The sequence below is a fragment of the Netta rufina genome (genome assembly GCF_964035555.1).
Source record: "Netta rufina genome assembly, chromosome: Z".
In the NCBI taxonomy this organism is placed as follows: domain Eukaryota; kingdom Metazoa; phylum Chordata; class Aves; order Anseriformes; family Anatidae; genus Netta; species Netta rufina.
This window is the reverse complement of record NC_140126.1, coordinates 23,811,121-23,832,096: the sequence shown is the minus strand read 5'-3', so window position 1 is coordinate 23,832,096 and position 20,976 is coordinate 23,811,121. Positions and strand designations below refer to the sequence as shown.

General features: G+C 34.4%; 1 protein-coding gene across 2 annotated transcripts in view; it reads left to right on the top strand.

The window, feature by feature from the left end:
- The window catches only part of TNPO1 (transportin 1), a 78,625-nt gene extending 66,719 nt beyond the window's left edge, over positions 1-11,906 (top strand). Inside the window, exons 21-27 of one of the 2 annotated variants that reach the window (XM_084305765.1) lie at positions 194-292; positions 499-594; positions 3,443-3,518; positions 4,323-4,422; positions 5,890-5,964; positions 8,627-8,769; positions 10,322-11,906. In XM_084305765.1, coding sequence (XP_084161891.1) covers positions 194-292; positions 499-594; positions 3,443-3,518; positions 4,323-4,422; positions 5,890-5,964; positions 8,627-8,734 — 554 coding nt within the window. In that variant the 3' untranslated portion in view covers positions 8,735-8,769; positions 10,322-11,906. Of the gene's footprint in view, positions 1-193; positions 293-498; positions 595-3,442; positions 3,519-3,594; positions 3,668-4,322; positions 4,423-5,889; positions 5,965-8,626; positions 8,770-10,321 lie in introns of those variants that run through there. The other variant, XR_014619323.1, reaches the window with a different exon arrangement.
- Positions 11,907-20,976: the final 9,070 nt, after the last annotated feature.

Sequence of the window (20,976 nt, the reverse complement as noted above, 5' to 3'; positions counted from 1 at the left end):
AAATCCATGTTAATCCAATGTGTAGCAGAAATACAGCTCTTATTAATTCATGCATTACACTTTCCAAGTATTTAAGTAGGCTCATATTATTTTTATTTTATTTTTGAATGTTATTTTTCTGTAGTATTATAGTTCTGGGACAAGATGATTGTGTTGTGTGATGAGATTTCCTTAAAAATGTTGTTCTTTCTAGCTGATTTCATGCCCATCTTGGGAACCAACCTAAACCCTGAATTCATTTCTGTGTGTAACAATGCCACCTGGGCAATTGGGGAAATCTCCATCCAGATGGGTAAGATTTTTTTTTAGTTTGGATCTTTGCATATGTAGCATTGTTTGCCTGTTTTTGTTTTGTTTATTTTTAATGATTCTTTCATGTTAAAACTTAAATTTTATTTTGGGAACTTTGTCCTCGACTGTAAATTAAATGTGTCAAATCTATATAGATTATATATTAATGTTCATTTTCTTCTGAATGTTTGTATTTGACTATTTCAGGTATAGAGATGCAGCCTTATATTCCAATGGTGTTGCACCAGCTTGTAGAAATAATTAACAGACCCAACACACCAAAGACGTTGTTAGAGAACACAGGTACCCAGAAACTCAACCATTTGTGGTGAAGGGAATTACAGTTTTGGGTTTTTTTTGTTGGTTTTTTTTTTTTGTTTTGTTTGTTTGTTTCTTTGTTTGTTTAGTTCTTAAAATTGCATAGAGGAAACACACCAGAACTGATTATATTGATATGTATTTGGCTTTTACTCTATTTTGCAGAAGCTCTTACAAGTCTCAGCCTTGCAGCAAACCATCTATCATATATCTAGATTCTGGAAAGTTCACCTCTTTAAGAGTTACTATATTTATTTGTCATCTGTTTGATTTTGAAATATTCTTCCAATTTTATTTACTGTGTATGTTTGTCATATTTAATAGGTGACACTAAAGACTTTACCGTGATTTAAATATATACACACAGTACATACATATGAAGACATGCGTATATATCTCTAGTGTTTAAAACAAATATAATTGGCATATGTATAACAAAGATTTTTTTGAATTTTCAAAAAAGTACTTTTTTTAAAAGTACTTTTATTGAATCGTGAGATCACAAAGATCTAGATCTGTGATGGCACTTTTACCACCAACATAAAAGAAATCTTGTACAATTTCTAATACCTGGTCACAATTTAAAAAAAAAAAAAAAAATCTAAAATTGACACGTGTGTTCTGGCCAACAGCTTTGCCTTCCAAATTGGAACAGTCACCAAACTGAACAAGAATTTCTGAGGCTTGTTTCTTTTGCATTTATAGAGGGCATGTTCTGGTATGAAGAGCACCTTCCATACTTCAGTAGAAATTTGTTAACAATTTGATAGGTTTCTCATTTACTAATTGAGAATCTTTTCATCTTTTTTCATGTTTGAAAACTAATTATCCTGTAATAAAATGATTGTTTAGTCATTATAACATGACACAATTGAAAATGATGCAAATTCATGTGATGTGAAGCATGAGGTAAATTGGAGAGAGATTCTCAATGTATTTTCCTTCAGTATTCTCTAACTGTAAAAACTGCAGTTTACCTCCCTCCCTCCCACCAACCCTAATTTAGTATGGAAGGTGAACGTGAAAGAAAACTATCTAGTTGTCTAGCATATTATAGGTAACATTTTGAAATAATTTTTGAGCATATACCTAGTTGTTTTGAAATAGACCATGGAATAGTGTAGCAGTATATTCCTTCTCACCCAACCCCTGGCCCCCCTTTCTCTGCACTGATGGATGTGTAATACCTGTAACTGATAGGCATCCAATACTTAAATTTTTGCTTCTGTCACTCTTAGAGAATTTTTGGAAGCATCCAAACACTGACATTTTCTTTATTCTCTTAATAGTTACTTTAAATGTGGATGCGTAACTGCAAATAAATGTTGAGTGTGGTGTACTTATTATAAGTTTGTTGTGGGATATTGTGCTGCATGCCACTGGTATGTGCAAAAATATTACTGTTTTCTGTGTTAAGTTGCTGTGTAATGATCTATGAGAACACTTCTATAGAAACGTATGACTACATTAAGTAAAAGTAGTAGCATTAAAAATAAGTACATGTGGAAAAACTTGAGCTTTGTCAGAAATTGCTATTTCTTGTACAGACTGTAGGTGTGAGAACTTAGAGGTAAAACTTACATTTTCATTTGAAACGAGTAGTTCAAATAAAATTTAGGAAGCTATATCTCCTGAAAATTGTAGACATTGTATGCTGAAATTGAGTAATATCAGAGAAGAATAGTACATAACAAGTGAGCTGCAGCTTTCATGGAATGAGTACATTTCAAACTACTACTATATCCTACACCAAACTTTTATTGGAGAAAGCATCATCTGCTTTATTGCATGTTTCATGAAACTGTTCACAAATGCCTGTTTAATTAGAGTGTTGCATAGTATGTCCCTTGAACACAGGTTTCCTTTCTCTGCTTCATATAAATCTGCTGGATTTTAGTATTATTCATGTATTTTGCTTCAAGTAATCCTGATACATTATTCCCCACCCTCTTCTTTTTCTAAAGATTAATCTTTTGTAAGTTGAGCAAACACCACTAAAACACATTTGCATAATGATATTTTATTCAGTCTGACCCTCAAAAAAAGACCAAACCACCAAATCATCTCAAGAAGCGATTTTGATTTTCATGTGTCCCTATGCCTTTGTAACATAAATCAGATTCTTACATGACTTTTGTGAGGAAGCCTGTTGTGAAAAAGAGAAATTGGGATTAAAAAATTAACATTGTAAAGTTAGTTGCTGTGACTTAGCAATCACTTTAAATTCCCTACAAGATTATGAAGAAAAATTATATATATATTTGGTACTCTTTAAGAACTGTATCACCTATTTAGTGTTTATAGGTAGACAACAGTACATTTAATGTAACCTTACTTCTAAATGCATCATTACTCACAGGTGTATTAAAATCTTGAATTCTAAATACTGAAAAAACAAATGTTAAGAGTACTTAATACTAAAACTGAAAATGGTTGATTCCTTTTGATTAAGGGAATTTTTAATACCACATTTGATTAAAAACTCAAGTGCATGGTAGGTAAATTTAACATATGAGAGAACTTGGAAGAGGGCAGAATGATTATTTACATCAGAAAGCCTTTGGATTTTAAATTGTGTTTTTGGTGTTCTCTCATTTACTTCTTTAATTTTTCTTTTACCCTGGAGAGTATACCATATATGTTGCTGCCTCTTATTTAGGGGGTGGTAATAAACAGCACTGGTGAAATCTTATGTTTATTATCATACACAGATTCTGTTGGTTTCTGTTTCTGAGTTATTTGTTGTTTTTTCTTTATTTTTTCTCCTCCCCCCTCATTTGCTCATGTCTTGGTTGGCGTTTGGTGGTGTATAACCGTGATTGCGTTACCTTAGCAATAACAATTGGTCGTCTTGGTTACGTTTGTCCTCAAGAGGTGGCCCCCATGCTACAGCAGTTTATAAGACCCTGGTGTGTATTATTCAATCTTTTTTTTTAATTCATTTTTCTTCACTCTCTTTCTTTCTTCTTTCTATCTCACTTTTAGATATATTTTCAGTTGGTTACAAAATCTCAATCCTTAATCATTGCCAACCATGTGACTAATCTTGTCCTATCAGGTTTGTGAGTTTTTAGTAGCACCGTCATGTATTTTTTTATGTTGTGGCTAACGACTAATTTATGCATGGGATAAGATTGTCACATGCTTGCTGTGTTAAAGCTTGATTATGAAAGAGCATTTTAAAATCCACCAGAATGATAATACAATGCATGCAAATACTGTAAAATTTAAACCGTGCATTACTTTACTTAAAAAATTAAAAAAAAAAAAAAAAAAATCAGTCTGAGGCTTGAAATGCTGTAAGGAATATATGTTTATAGACTTGTTATGTATAAATAGCTTGCTTGCTGCTGTAAAAGTTAAATAACTGTTCTGTAAGTGGTATCTGACATAATTCATACTGTGATGGTATTATATGTTCTGCTTCTAATAATGATAGTTCCTATAAATATTTCAGTTACATGTTCCTTTTGTATTTAATGGAATACAAGTCATACTTTGTATATAGTGAAACGGTAGAAAAAATTATGGATATGATGCATAATGGGAATATGCTAGTAAACACTGCAACAACTATTTTTCTAACTGTTCAAAACAGTGTTTTAGGTCATTGTATCAGTGTGACTTATTCCATCAAATACTGTCATCTAGTTCTGACTTGACTGAATGAAGGAGTAATAAAATTAGCTAAGATTTGCTCTCCAACTTACTAGGTGCACCTCTCTGCGAAACATAAGAGACAATGAGGAAAAGGATTCAGCATTCCGTGGGATATGTACCATGATCTCAGTCAACCCCAGTGGAGTAGTCCAAGTAAGATGCATGAATAGGTTTTTATTGTTGTTGTGGTTTTTTTTTGTTTGGTTGGTTGGTTGTTTGGTTGGTTTTTGTTTTTTTTTGTTTTTTTTTACTTGTGAAATTTAGTGAAAGCTGAATATGGAATATTAAAAAGTTTTGATGTTGATTCACTGCAGAGCATGATGTGGCTTTATTTTGAAGTCATGGAGGCCAAAATGTTTACATTGCAGTGATAAGCACTGATAATACTTCAGGACTTCAGTAATTATCATCTGTGGAAAGGAGTTGAAGTGCAAAGGTGTTAAATTCATCTTTTGGCTAAAATTAATTTGTAAATAATGCACTTTGATTAAAAATAACTATTGTGATATTTCTGTCATATATTTTGTGGTGAGGATCTGTATGAAAATATAAGACAAAATCCAATGCATTAAAACCTATTTTGCAGATGCAGTCTAAACAGTTAAAGAGAGAAAGAAATAAAAATAATAAACACCTCTTCATTTTTAAAACTAGGGTAGGGAAGATTCTGTCAAAACTAGGATTATATTTCATAAATAGTCAATGTGACAAGGAAGATACTCTTTAAAATAAATGGTACATGTCAAGAATAGAAGTGACTTGCTTTTTAGTCTCCACAGCTCCAAAGTAAAGCTATACCAACGTAATATTTTGTGAGAGGAAAATCAAAGTGAATTTTCCTCTCCACTGCCTGGAATCCTTCTCCTTGAAATACAAGAATTGAGCCTCTGTCTTGATTTGAATTTTTCAGTTGATTTCACTTACGCCTTATTCTGTTCTTATTCCCCTCTTCTGCTGTCCATTTGTTCTTTCAAACAACTGCAGGGGAAATTAAGGACTTTTCTCATTATCCTATCTCTTCTTCTCTGTAGCTGTTATCTTTGATTCCTAACCAAAAACATGAGCATTGTCAAATTAATGATTAAAGACTGGTGTTCTAATACAGTAGTAAGAGATGTAATGCATGACAGCAGATGAACTATGTGCAGGGATTATGAGGTGTCTTAGTTTTGAACATGAATGATAAACATTCTGCGTGCCCCAGAAATAATTTCTGGCTCTGCTTAAAGAAATAGAACAGCTTTTCTCCATCTGAAGATTTGAGTGAAAGTTGTGTGTGATCTGGTGTTGCATGTTTTTTAAGATGACTGATTCTTAAACTTTGTATGTGAACTGAAAGAATTCAAAGTGGCCAATTGTGTTTGTTGTTGTTTGTTACTGTGGCTTTATTTAATCAAAAACCTGATGAAACAAAACTTTTCATAGTCAGCCATTTCTACTTCTGTACACTTAGGAATAAAATAATTTACTGGAATTAACTGGAAAATAAGTACACGAAAACAGAATCAATTCTTGAGTTAGGATCAAAGACCCCTGCATAGTTTATAGAAAGAACATCAAGCATTGTTTTCAGACCTATAAATTGAGGTTTCTAACCTATGTAATTGTTTAATCTTATAGGACTTTATTTTTTTTTGTGATGCTGTTGCATCGTGGGTTAGCCCAAAAGATGATCTCCGAGACATGTTCTGTAAGGTAATGTTCTTAGTATAATAGTATATCCTAATCATGGTTGTTTTGGGTCTGCTGTTTCTTTCTTGTTTCTATTTCCACTGTCGTCATTTCCTATGTTTGTGGTCATGGAGGCTTCTTTGCAAAGTCATAAATTTCAGACAAAATGTCAAAACAATCTGAAGGGTTTTTGACCTATTTTTTCTTAGACGCATTCCGGGTATTACAAACTTTTTTATAACGGTGCTGAGAAGTTCACTTGGGATTTTAGTTGAAAGGATAATCACCCTCAAAGAGGTTTTCATAATGCCACACTACTATGATTTGACTGCATTTTGAAGAACAGGATTATCTATACCCATGTGTCATCTCTCTGTTATAGAAAATGAGATCTGTCTGGTTCAAGACTTTTTTTTTTGCCATGAAAAGGACAACTGTTTTTTTCTTTTCAGAAGTATCTAGAAGATTGCAAATGGAAAATATTATAGTGCTATCCTGATATGTTTATCTTCCTTCTGCTGAAGCCTTCTTGTATGAGCAAACCTTCAAGAAATGTGCAGTGATATCCAAGAATAAATTCTATAGACACTTCGTTTAGGAATATAAGCAAAAAAAACTACCTGCCTTTTATAAAATAAGAAGTGGGGGGAAAAGACACATTTATTATGTGTCTTAGGTTAAAAAACAAAGCAACAGAAAACCCCTTCTATTTCAGATTCATGAACATATGCTGTTACTGTTCAGTAATAAGCCTTTTTTCATACATTGTAAAGTGTTATCTCTGTTTTTAGGAAGGATATGTGTCATAAGTTCACAATATTCCTTTTAAAGCTAAAATAGACTGTATTTCTAAGTATGTATTAGGATCATGGGTCAGTACTGGCACTTTCTCTTCAAGTAATGCTAAGTGTCAATATCAGAACAGAAGCTAGAGTTTTTGAATCCCATCTTGAGGAGCAAAGACAGAAATCTTACTGTACTAGAGAACTAGTCTCCTTTGAAGAAAGTTTGGGTTCAGGAAATGCATAGTTGTAAGTTTTCTAGTGTCAGTAGGAGGAAACAACAAATACTTAAAAGCTTAAAAGAAGTCCAGGATGCTGTCTGTGATGATAGTCCAAAGCAGTTTCAGTGCATGTTTCTGCACTGCTCCTTCAGCACCGAATACTCACTTCAGTAGGTTAAGCTTAACTGTCCTGGATTCTTTCCAAGATAGTCATGTGGGATCTAATGCCTCCAAACTAGATGCAGCAGTTCCTGGCTATTTTACATAAGAACATACTTGCTTTTTTTCAGTGTTATCCTTTTGTCTTCTTTCATGCAAGAAAGGAGGCAAGTTTTCATCAAGTGATGGCATACAAATTTTCAGATGAGTTCCTCATTGGAGTATGTCCTTTTGCCATCTGAAAAAATTACTGCATCTTTTAGGAACAATGGGAAAAAAACAGCTTTTCTTGTAGCCTCCTGAGGTCTTTTGCTAGTGGATTGTACAATGTGTGGTTTTCAGGCTGAATATCAGGAAAAGGTTCTTCACCCAGAGAGTGGTCAGGCACTGGGACAAGCTCCCCAGGGCAGTGGTCACGGCACCGAGCCTGCTGGAGTTAAGAAGCATTTAGACAACACTCTAAGACACGGTCTTTTTGTGTGTCATAGCTGAACATCCTTGGATGTTGTTTTTTTTTCGTTGTCACTTCTTGTTAGCTGGCTGATCTGACTTGCTTGGATTAGGAAAGAGAGGTGAGCCTGTTTGGTGAAGGTCTTTTTCTAAGAGAAAAGCAGTAAATTAATTATGATAAAATTATTGTTACATCCTGTTTAAGGGCACCTTTCCTTGAGAATGTGTTGTTGGGGGTGAACTCGGCACTATGAGCTTTAACATTTTTTCTATGAGGATATTTTTGTGACCAACTGTTCTGCAATTCAGTATTCTTGAGTTTAAAAAAAGGAAAAACAGAAACATTTAGACTCTGCAATTTTTCTTGTGAGGAGGAGCCATTTCATCCTGCTTTTTCTTACATATGCCTTTTAACCTGCTGTTTTCACATTAAAAATATAGAGACCTTTTTGATAGTATCACTTAGTTTTCAGTTGACTTACTATATTGAAAGATCCAGACTGTAACCAGTAGCTTTTTTTATTCTTATGCTTGCTTTTAACTGCTGTGGGTCCATGTTGTTTTAATGCCCAAAACACTTTTAACAACTTCATTCTTAGTAGCAGTTGTCTACAGGTTCTGAGGAAAAAGCATAGCTTTAATAGGATGCTTTTGTAATTGTGCTAGAAATTGGCAGGCATTGAAATTGTGCTAGAAACTGGCTGGCTCAACTTTTCTTCTGGAACCCGTAACACATTTAAAAATGAAATATGAATACAGCAATCACAACGTACAACCTAGAGTTAGGTCATTTCAGAATACTAAATATTTTGTCAATTGACAGACTTTGTAAGTCATCTTACTTGATAGTTAAATATTAATATCAGTCTTTATGGGTAGCTATATTCTGTATGTCTCCACTGAATTTGTTTTCCTTTTAGGAAAGCCTTATTAATTTCCTTTGTTTAACACTTAAATCGGAGAATTTAGATAGATGAACGTTCAACAGATTGTAGGTTATTGCTAATAAATAATAATCGTGTATCTATTGTTTAGTGACTATTTTTACTTTCAATTCCCCCCCATCACTTCTAGATTCTTCATGGATTTAAAAATCAAGTTGGGGATGAGAATTGGAGGCGTTTCTCTGACCAGTTTCCTCTTCCCTTAAAAGAGCGCCTTGCAGCTTACTATGGAGTTTAACCTCATGCACTGTAGCTGCAGTCCCATAATTAGAGGTAAGCATACGAATCTTCCTTGCTAAATAGAGCTGTATAGCAGACTTCATCCATACTTGCATTATTTGAAACGTGATTAATTGACTAGATTAAAGGTTTTCCTTCCTATAAGAAGGGGAAAAAAGGCAATGATGGTGTACCTAAGTGCTGGTAGTGTAGCTGTTACAAAAACTTTCTGACTCTACACTTTATTTTGTACGGAGAGAAAATGTACAATATGCACAGTAGTGTATCAACATAAGATTGGAGGCATAGGTGTAACTAAGTGCCTGTTCAGGTTTAATAAAGTGATTAGTGTGATCCTAAAGGCATCATACTAAAGACATAAGGCTCGCTGTGCATCTTATGAATTAGTAGATAGCAGATGTAGTTTAAGAATTAGTAGATAGCAGGTGTAGTTTAAGCTGAACATTTCTCTCAGATAGAAAAGCAAGTTCAAGACACTTTAGTTATGAGAAGTCCAATACATTCCTGGCTACATACTACACGGTCTTTGCATTGAGTTAAGGATATGCTAATCTGCAGCTGTACAGTCTGTAAACCTTTACTTTTGGGGGAAGTTCATGTGTTTTGTTTTTCCAATGTTCCATTTTATGCACCAATTCAGAAATGTTGGAGTTCTGTCTCAGAATACTCAGCTTCATCAAAGAACAGTGACTGTGCATTCTACGACAGTTACGGTTATACTACCCTGCTTTGTATGCTCTTTGTGAAGACTGTATTAAAGCAAAGTACACATGTATAAAGGAGTGTGATATTGCCAAGAGTTTATTATACTGCACAAAAAAGAAGGGAGGGCAGATTAAGTTCATTCAATCAGACATATAAATCTGATAACTTGCTGGAGAATTTTAACACTGAAATTCTGGTGAGAATTGTGCAATTCTGTTTTACTGTTGAATTAACAACTATTTAAAAGTCAGCCTAATGTTTTTCAGAGTCAGTGGCATAATAATTCATGTAAATTGCATGTTTCATTTGAAAAATGGATTTAAAATGTACCAGCTTCAAAAATTTATGTATTTATCAATAAGGGCATTTTAGTTTAGACATAGTCTTTTTTTTTTTTTTTTTTTCCTTCTAAAGAAAAATCCAAAGTAGGAAAAAAAAGCTAAATTGTTCTTAGTTTGTGTTGAAGAGACAGTATGATGATCTTGTTTAATTCACATAAAAGTGAAATTCTTATATTAGTAAAGATATGTTTAATAATCTTTCTCGACACTGTAACTACTTCATAATTTTGTACTAAAAGGGCAGAATCTTGATAGAATATACAGGACTGCTTTCACCTTAAATCTAAGCTTGGCTTACAATAATAGAACTGTCAGTGTAGCTTTAAAGCATACATTGTTGCCGTGAATACTAATCTTCACTATTATAAATAGTCTATTTTCTTAAACAGACTTATAAAAGGAAAATCTATGCACAAATTCTCTTTAAGTTTATGCTTGCACCTACTGCTTTAAAAAAAAAAAATGCTCTGTTTATGCACAGGTCTGTCACTTCAGTTTAAAAGTAAGGTTTAACTATACCTCTATCTCTTCTTTTATAGGTCCTTCAGTCTGGGAGACTATGAGGGAGCCTCTGCACCCAGGGAAAATGTTACCCTTTACTGGGGGGAAGGGTGAACCAGTAGGGAATACAGTACAATCCCAACCCTACTGGGAGGGGCGGGAGGGAGGTGTTGCCGTCACTGTATTAAGTCGATGTTGGGAAATGTTTTAACATCTGGAGCCTTTGTGGGTGGAAATCTGTCTCCTATTACAACTCTGCACTGGATGTGAAGAAGAAAAAAAAGAATCTATTCATAAAACAGCACATTCTGGAATATTGTGGGGAATTGTACCAAAATAAGAACCATATAATTGAACCATGGGGATACGTAAAGAGGAAAACTATTTTGCGCACAATAAAGGAAACCTAAGAATGGGGGTCACAAACAGTAAAAGGCTTTCTTTTTTTATTTTTTTTTAAGTAAGGGTTTTCTACATTATTTCATCCTGCTTGATGGGATTCCTAGGTATTTGCATGTTAATGAAGAACTACACAAATGAAGTTAGTACAGTTAAAATGCAGCTTGTGTCTGTATTAGAAACAGACACTTGCAGTGTATGATACAGAAACCCCATCATAAATTAATAAAGGATAGCTTGGACAAAATGAAGCAACCTGCAAGCTGCCAAATGAGTCACTCCTTTCATTTTTGGGGTAAGGGGAGGGACAATTCAAAGTAGAGATTGACATCCTAATTTTTACGTTAAAAAGAATTTAAAGTAGTGGATATGATTTGATTATTGTACTTCATTAGATTTAATTTCTAGAGTAAGGCATTATTCTTAACGTGCAGTTTAAGGTTCAGGCATGTGTTCTGGCTCATAGTGATCAGAAGTAATTTAAATTAGTGGGAAAGTAGCATGCTTGCATCACATAGAGTGAAATTGGTATACATTTACCTATGTTGCGCCAGTTTTGTGTTGCAGTTTACCAATTCAGTATAGCCCTGCATTTAAAATTCCTTTTCTAAGATTCTGTGGATTTTATTTTTATTAAGAATATAGATATAAAGTACTGTAGTTAACAATTAGGCCTTGAAATACCTTTTTAGGATCTGTTAAGAATAAGATTGATATTGTATTGTGTGTAACCTGCACAATGTGGAAAGCTGATATAGCTGTGCAAAATACTTGCCTCTGTGCTGTCAGTGTGATGTGCTTTCTGCATGGTTATATACTAGTGATTTTATCAGAATCTCTAAAAATGAGTTACATGGTAAGACCCGTTAAAGGCTGCATAAATGTTAGTTGGCACGTAAAGACAATTGTAGAAGTTGATGACATGATTGCTATATTTGTGTTTATTCCCACTCAACATATTACCTTCTATGCTTTCTTTTTGTTCAAAGCATGATCTTAAAGAGATGTTTAAGTTAATGGATGTAATGCAGGGTATCTACACTGTATCGGCGCATGTTGGTGGCCCTTTGTGATGTAGTTAAATGCACAAGGGTGCAAGTTTAAAGCTACAGAGTGAAAGTTGGTTTGGATCCTCTTCATTTCATTTGTTTAGCTTTTCTGTTGTGTTTTTTTCTCTACTTACATGTATTCCTGTGAATAAATCCTTGTTAAGTTAACCCTTTACTTTTCCTTCCATGTGTATTTTCTTATGTACTGTGAATGTGAAATCCTAACTGGTACACTTGATCTTGTGTCCATCTGAAAGTGGCAAGTCTTTATTAATTTAGATTGCCTAAAGAGTATCCCATGATGATAAAGGAAAATGGAGAGATTTTTAACTCTGCTGGCCAGAGGTGAAGCCACACCTTTCCATTTTTCAAGTGCTGCATAATTAATCCGCAAAACAAAATTAAGCCATAACAGCCTTTTTATAGATTTAGTTCCTCACCTTTGCATTGCAGAATGGATACTGGATAACAGTTTTTTGTTTTTTGTTTTTTTTCTTTTGTTTGTTCGTTTTTAAGAACTTGCTCTTCTTTGCATGGTTCTGTTCTTTGAGTGTTGGATGATTTAGCCATTGCACTGAAGTTTGAGCTGTGTGAGTGTGAATTTATAAATGATGTTCAAAGATGATTTTCTTTATGCATGATAGCATGCACATTTTACGTTGTCCCCGACTCCCCCCTCTGTCCTTTTTTTAATTTGGCTTTGAAAATTTAAATGGATTATGCCTGAAAAATAGTTTGGACGTGCTGTATGAAGTACACTCGGCAATGCTAGTACATAGTATTTATATGATTTTGTCAAAATTGCATGCGATAACTTGCTTTCAAATTACATTGCTTTGGTAGCAAATACAAATTCCTTCTGAACTAATAACTGAACTAAATTAGAATTAGTTTTAGTCACTAAAAACACTTAATCTGGAAAAAGAACAAAAAATTAAAATTTAGCAAGGCAGGATATTTTTTTAGACCCAAACTTGCTTTAATTTTGAGTGTGTTCAAACATTAGGTAAGAATTTCAGAGAAATTACATTAAAAAATTTGTAACATAGAATACCTACCTAAATAAAACATAGCGTTATGGCTAGAATCCAAGCTTAGTTAGACTTTTTAAATTTCAGAAAGTCCCTTTAACCAAATAAAACCACACCACCTCATCACAGATTAGCTTAGGATGCCACTTTTGTACATTCGTATTTTAATAGGTATTTACACAGATGTGAATTGGTCTGGTATAACAGCAAGTGAAGTAATTAAAATAAGGCAGACATAAACATTACTGACAAAGTAGTCTTTTTGTACCAGTAAGTTCTCTCATTGTATATTTTAAAGTGAATAAACCCTTTTCCTAATGCATAATATAGTGCAGAAATTTGCAGAAGCCATTTAGGGTACAATGTGAGGTAAGAAACGTTGTGAATCAACATTAACAGTTACAATTCAATTATTGCATCATGGGATATATAAAAAAGCATCTTGATTCTTGTGGTGTGGTCTTGACAGTCTTTGAATGTTGACTGAATGTTTATACTGGTAGAATTGTGAGTTTGTCTTTGTTACATTCCAGTGTTTCTGCCTCTTGGCATGCTGAAAGCACGGCTTACTTCATTTGCTCCTTACACACTGAATAAAGTGCTGTTAGTGTGCTAAACTACAGAAATAGCCGCTGCTAAGTAATGGTGTAGATTTTCTACTTGAATATTTTTGTTGTAGGAACCTCAGGAGGTCAGTGTTTACTGTTTTTATATATGCCTTTCTCCTGTTTTGAGTTTCCCTTTTTTGAAGGATTCTGAGAGTGAACAAAAGCTGCTGATCAACCTAAGTTGGTAACAGAAAGTGTATTTAAAATCCTTACAAATGCATCTTTTTTGGCAGTTCAAAATTGCTGTTAAATTAGTCTTAAGTGAAGTTCAATACTAAACTTGTTTCATTACACATTCAGGAAACAGCTCTTTTCATTTAGGAAAAAGAAAAAAAAATTATAATAGTTCATTACTTTAACCAGTGCAAGCAAAAATAATCAATTTTGTAATTTTTTTCCAAAGCTTGATTATTTTCTAAATCAGTGAATATGTATATATTTAAATTGTAATGAGCTAATTCTTATGCTTTAGTTTATTGCTCCTTAATGCTTATACTCAGAAGATCACTTTTAGGAGAATGGGTTTAAAATTTATAATCATTATAATTTTTAAAGGTTATGAGGTAGCATACATTTTGTAACTAACAATATTGATACACACTGTGATTATTATTTTTTTTTTGTTAGGACTTTTATGTTAACATCAATCTTACTTAAACTGCATATATTGTATAATAGTAAAATGTATATTTTAAAACTTGGAGTGGCTTTCCTCAAGTGAAACTCATTGCTACTTAGAAATATTCAAATACTAGCTTTATCTCAGGTGAATACTCTTGTACCCTTTTTGTTCAGAACACATGCTTATGAAAATGTGTCTTAATTATATCAGTTCATGTATTTCATGGTAGGCAGCTCCTCTGTCTTGAACTTAATCTAAATTAACCTTCTACTGTGGGACAATAATGACTTTTGCTTCACCTATTTTATTCATATTGAATGTATTAATAGATAAAGGTGCAAAAACATTCTTCCCTTGAGGAGAATGCATCCATATTCAAACAACTGAACTATTTGTTGAAAAATGCTTTAAATGCAACATTGTATTGGAAACCTTCTGTTTCAGATTTTGTCATGGAAAGAAGTTGCAACTTAACACTAATTACTTCAGTACTTTCATGGGGATGATAGATGCAAAAAGCTTCTATATAGGGTCTAAAGAGTAACTTTTTATCTTAGATAAAGGTTAAGCTCTACAGTGAAATGACTGCTGTAAGTTAAAAAGATAAAACTTGCAGTTATCTCACATAGATGCTGATGTAGTTTGCATACATATTTGTTATATATTACATAAGTATAAGAATTTCCAGTAACCTCATCTTGAGTAAATGAAGCTTGATCAGTAGCTGTGTATTTCACTCACCTATGCATTCTCCAGATGACTTGCATCCATCAGTCTACTAGCTATTCTTCTCCAATAGAAGCTGTTTTTTTCTTTTTTCTTTTTTTGTCTGCCACTGATGCTTGCTCTTTGCACTTAATGGTTGGAGCAAGCCAGTTTTAGGTTATTTTAAATGGGGAAACTCTGAGGTGAGTACTCTTGTTGCTTGCCTTATGGTATATATTCTGCTAAAATAATAAGGATACTTTACTCACTTGAATGTATTTATGTGAGGGAAGTTAAAATGGCTCTATAAAAGATGTATCCCAGTGTGGTGTTAACAGTATACGTCTTAGTAAGCCAAATCCACATCTCTAAGAATTCAGCACTTATAGTATTATTTTTTGATAAGCAAGTTCTTTTGTGCTACTTTCACCTTAGGTATCTGTTTACTTACTTTGGGTGAGAACCAAAACTGAGAAGGCCTGGATGAACTTTATGGGGATCGTTATTATTTAAAAAGATTAGTACGAGCAGGTTTATTTGGCTGTTAAGTCTGTAGTGTAGTATCTTTTTTTCATGGGAAGAGATAGGTAGATACGTTGTATGCTGTCTGACTTGCTAATACTAAACACTTCCAAAATTTTAAATTGAATGCAGTATATAAAACAGTTTAAAGTGAAAGATGACTAGATCTTTCTGCTGACAACTTAGGTTGTATGAGTTTTGCTTGAAAGCTTTAAATCTGATGTTTCTGTATCTGCCACAATGTTGGAATGTTTCCTTCAAACATATCCTCCTGCAACCTCTCAAACTGTACTAAATTGAGTGATTATTTCTTGAAGTCTGCCTATGTGCTAACAGAACTTCATTTTAAATAGAATATGGTTTTAATTTTTGATAAGCTGCTGAATTTTAAAGAGTTTTTGGGGCCACCAAATATTTTGGATCATGCAGAGAATATATATTGTACTGTAGTAATTTTGTATTTACATTTGTATGATGTGACATAATAGATGTGAATGTTAATCACTGCTTGACTATGTTAATAAAGTTGTTTAAATATAGATGTTGCATTCTAATTTTTAATGAAAAAAAAAAAAAAGATTCTAGCTTCATTTATGGTTTTCCTCAGCTGTTAGTGCACTCTTCTGGTTACCACATGCAAGTTCTGGAGTCTTTTCAAGAATAAGGAGGGTTTGCATTTATCTCAAAGAAAGTGATCTTTGGATTAGTTCAGGTCAATTCAATTTAAATGCTTCATGCTGCCTGGGGGCAGATCGATGTAGACATATAAGGTTTAACTGAACTTATATCAGTATTTGTTGGGTCATAACTGTTAAGTGCTTTACTGAGAAATGGTATGGTGAATTCATTTTCATTTGAAATAGCTGATGTTTGCTAAGGCTCACCAGATAGGAGAAAACAGACCTCACTACTTGTGTTACCAATAATCCGAAGGAAAATAGGAGCAAACTAAAAAATGACTGAAAATTAATCAAGGCCTTAAAGGAAAAAGAAAAATAAAGGAGACCTTGCAGAGGTCTTTATCCAATTTTTGTCTAGCTTTTATGGGACTGGGATCATGCAAGCTATGTAAAGATCTGCTCTTCTCTAACTTCCTGATACAGGAGTCTGCAAAATGAAAGCATAATACTAAGAGTGGTATCTCATGGGACAAAATCCATCTAGATCAATTTGAACATTTCATGTTCAACATTTAACAGTTGGTCAATTACATACAGACAACTTAGTTACCTGTGCTGGACAGGTGTAACTTCTGTAGCGTAGTGGTAAATTTCAATAAAATGCATGAGCAAATACAAAATAAAACTTCAGTAGAAATCCATTGCTGCATACTCAGATAAAAGTCTGCTTAACCTAGAGAGATCAGCTCCTGTCAGCTGTGAGACATGAGTGCACTGGTGACTGGTGGGAGGGGTAGGAGTGTGTTTTCTTTCGAATTACCCTTCCCACTCCCTTTTCTTGTGGGGTACCTATGATAGAGTCCTGCTGTTAGCAGGATACTTGCACAAAATTTCTAACCCTCTTGACTCAGAGCCTGATCTTTAGCTGTAACCTCTAATTTTGAGTCTGAGGTTAATGACTACTTGCTTACACATAAGAAACGAGCAGTGTAAGTACTAGCATCTTGAACAGGTGAAACGAATGTTGTGACTAAGTTTGTGGTTAGATTGCAACAGTGCAAAGGATTGTCTTTCCAACATACGCCATGCTGTTCCCTTTCATTTTACGTTTGTATCTAACTTAAAGATAAGACTTAAATGAAAAATGAAGCATTTCAATAGGAATATTGAGTGCATGCATTTTTTTATGTGCGTTAAATGATAAATGTTGGTAACTTTTTTAATCCAAATGACTCGAAATGAAGCATATTGCTTATATAAATTACTGACATCCAAAGTCCATTTCTTTCAGAGGCGTTTGCTCTTGTTTTGCATAAAATCAGCAATACAAGCACCAATGAAAGTTCCCAAAAGACCCACCAATGTTAATCTGTAAAATGGTGGACTTGGTGTTTTTTCCACTAGTCAGTCCACTTTAAGAAAAACATATGTAATTATGCTGCACACTTCTTATAGCATGTATGTATAAGTGATAACATATAAAAAAATACTTTTGAATCATACAGATTTTCAAATTTATTGACTTTGCCAGACTTGCATTTGAATTGTGAAAGTTAAAAGTGGCATACTCTTTATTTTGTAGCTCCAGGTACAAATACTTTCTGTCAAATATTAATTTATGTTTAAAATCTGAAAATAAAGCTTCGAAGTCTTATGATGACAGCATTTTTACCCATTTTTCCTTTTCCTATCACCCGTTGGCAAAATGGATAGTCATGATTTTTTGCATACAGGGGAACTTAGTCTTCCCCTTTGTTTACAGCATACAGGTTAACTTGAATGTGTAACTATTGCAATAATACTAAGATTAATTAAACTGTTCAGTATTTCTATCTGCTCCCCTGGTACTTGCTGTAAATGCAAAACAATTTGCATCTCTAATACAGCACTGTACATAGCGAGAAGCAATGTAACTTGCTAATACTTCTACCTTGACATAATTGTCAAGGAACGCCCCATGTGTAGAGCAAACTTCAGGTGCAGTTTTGTCAATACACCCATTGGAGTTATATTCACATTGGCTTGTTTAGAGGATTCTGTGGCTGGCAGATAAAGAAACTGAAGGATTCTACAGTTTGAAAACTCAAATATAGTGAATGAGACCTTTAAGAATAATATAATAATAAGATTTTGATTTAAATTTTATAATTCTGTGTTGGTGTTTTTCTTCTGTGGTGGTTTTACCTTGATGGGCAGCGAAACTCCACCACAATCGCTCCCTCCTCACTCCCCTCCTTGGAAGAAGAGGGGAGAAGGAAGTATGCTGGAAAGGAAGGAAAAATATCTCACAGGTTGAGATGAGGATATTTTAATTAAAGGGAAAAAGAAGGGAAAGGAGGGGGAACAAGCAAGGCTGCACAGAAGTACAGAGGAAAAAAAATATTTCTACTTCCCATCAGTAAGTGATGTTTGGCCGCATCCGGGAAGAAGGGCCTCAATACACGTAGCAGTTGTTCGGGAGGACAGACCTCTTCATAACAAGAGCCTGTTCTGCCCAACTCCTTCCCCTTTCCCACCCTTTATTGCTAAGTGTGACACCACGAGGTAAGGAGTGTCCCTTGGTTAGTTTAGATCAGCTGCCCTGGGGATGTCCCCTCCCCACCCCTTGCCCACCTCCTGCTGGCTCGAGGGGGTTTGGAGGGTGGCTGGTTGCTGTGCCAGTGCTGCTCAGTAAGAGACACAAGGCTGGTGCCATGACTGCTCCAGATAGAGGTGCAGGCAGAGCAGCTACAGGGAAAGTTAACTCCATCCCAGCCAGACCCAATGCACCTTCTCAGAACGGTATTTTGACACAAGGTATGTTGCATTGCCTTCCTCTAACTTAATCGTACTGGAAAATAAAATTTCAGTCATTATACATATTTCCGGTCATTGTCTTGCACATACATTCCAAAAGCTGCTTGCTGAAGTAAACACTTTGAACCTGTACCCAAAATAACACCAGGTTAGTAAACTTACACACCTTTTCCTTCTAGGAGCAGATGTACTTTGGACATACAGATGAATTGCATCACTAAGAATTCAAGTGGCTATTTTCTTTCATTCTTTACGTACCTTAGCAGAGGAGACAGAGTTGCATCACTTTCTCCAGTATTTTTCCGTAGGATAATGCATCTAATTTTAATTTTCCTTATCCCAATCCTCCTTACTGCTAAAGGTTTTACACATCAAAACCTTTGTCTGTCTTGGGCGAAAAACAGGCAGAAGCTAGCTGGAACCTTTGACCACAGCTCCCACTACTTGCAAGCGTTCCTTTACTCAGTCCATAAAAAGGCAGCGTTTAAAAGGGAGTTGTGGAGACTTGAAGAGGCCACAGGTGAATTGCCCGCTGGTACAACTCAGAGTTTTGCCTAATTAAGAGCAATAGGCATCTCACATACATTTATTTCTTAATTGTACTAATTGGCAGAAATACCAGGATATTAACCTATGTGTGGAGACAGAAGGCCCTGAAAATTATTGCTAATACAAGTCTGCACATCTTCATAATGACTTAGGCTTTAACATGTTTTTTTATCAAGGTGATAAGGTCACTATGAAATTTGTCTGTCTTCCAGCTGCTCAAGTTGATGGCAGCCATTGGTAAGCACTAGTGCGTATAACTATAGGTGCTGTAAAGAATCAAAAGTTATATTTTCACATAGCATGACTTCCTCCCAAATGCAACCCACTCATTCACTGCCTATATTGTCCATTACCACCACTCAGATTTCAAACATGCAATGCTACTTCAGTACCTGTACTTTTTTGTTTTACTTCTCTCATAATATTCCCAATGATTTCTTACCTAAACAGCAAAAAATTCTGTCCAGATTAATTTTTCATCATTCTGTGAATATATCTCATAAAACTCATTCCCAAGTCTTTGCACTTCCTGTTTGTTAGTATAGTAATAATAATGAGCTGTATTTGTGTTTATTTAAAAACACAAGCAGTATTTTCTCCACTAGGCTGCATTTAGAACACTTTCCTGAGATACCGTGTGATCTTATTAGTGGATCTTCATGCCTTTCTACCACAAGCTACCGTTTCTGTTTCATATTATCAGGAAAGATCTTTGTGGTCTGGAAATCACAGTGTGGTAGGTACTCTGCGGCATTTTGGTACTAAGTGAAGTTATACCATCAGAGTTCTGTCTTCTAAACGCTTCAGGTTTGTTTGCTTTTCATTTAATTTAAATCCTTTAAACAATTCTTTTCTTTTTTTTCTTTTTCATTTAGGTTCTTTTTCATTGGTTGACCACAAATAAGAAGCTGCTTCGAGTGCATTGATTAACCTATTTTCAGGTAAGTGGCTAAAACGTTATGTATGCAATATCAAATATTGACAAAACAGCAAAGTTTAGTTAACCATTGACTCTGTACCTGACAGGATCACAGCATAATAATTCATCATATTACTGCTCCACCTTTCAGAGAATATAGATGAGAGAACTCAGTATGGTGTATCTGTAGTAAATGCATCTCCTGAATATATTAGAAATAACACAGAATTTTTCAGGCAGGACTGAAGTGTCACTGGAGAGAGTCAACATGAAACTTATAGCCATTAAACTACTGCATTTTATAGTTACTAATGCCAACTAACACTACCATCTGGTTTAACTGATTTGATGAAGTCAGATTTTGGCAGCGTGAGCAAAAGGCTAATAAAGGTCGAGTATTGGTACGAAGTGACTCACTTTGAAACAATGCTGTTGAGTTCATAATTCAAGTAATTGAAGTAATGAATGGGATGTGATCAAGCTTGCTGACTAGATCAATAGAAGTGTGGTTTTACATATACAGTGAGTCAGATGATGCAGCCTAATGGAATACAGCATTCCTGGGATGTTGAAAACAGCGCAGTTGAAACTCGCTAGTGAATGGTTCAACAGAACACAAAAATCATTAGCAACTTTGAAAGAGCTTAGGTGGGGTATTATAGAAAGCTGAAAAAATTGAGCTGATCTCATACTGTAATGAATATGGTTATCTATGTGCACAATTATTTTTATCATAAACTCAGAAATAATGATAGAAGCATCTATTGTGCCCAAACGTGTAATTTGGTCATAATCTCACCTGTGATCTCTCAATAGACCACATCTTCAGTTTGCATGTATATCTCTGAAAAGAGCTGGGAATATTTTAAGATT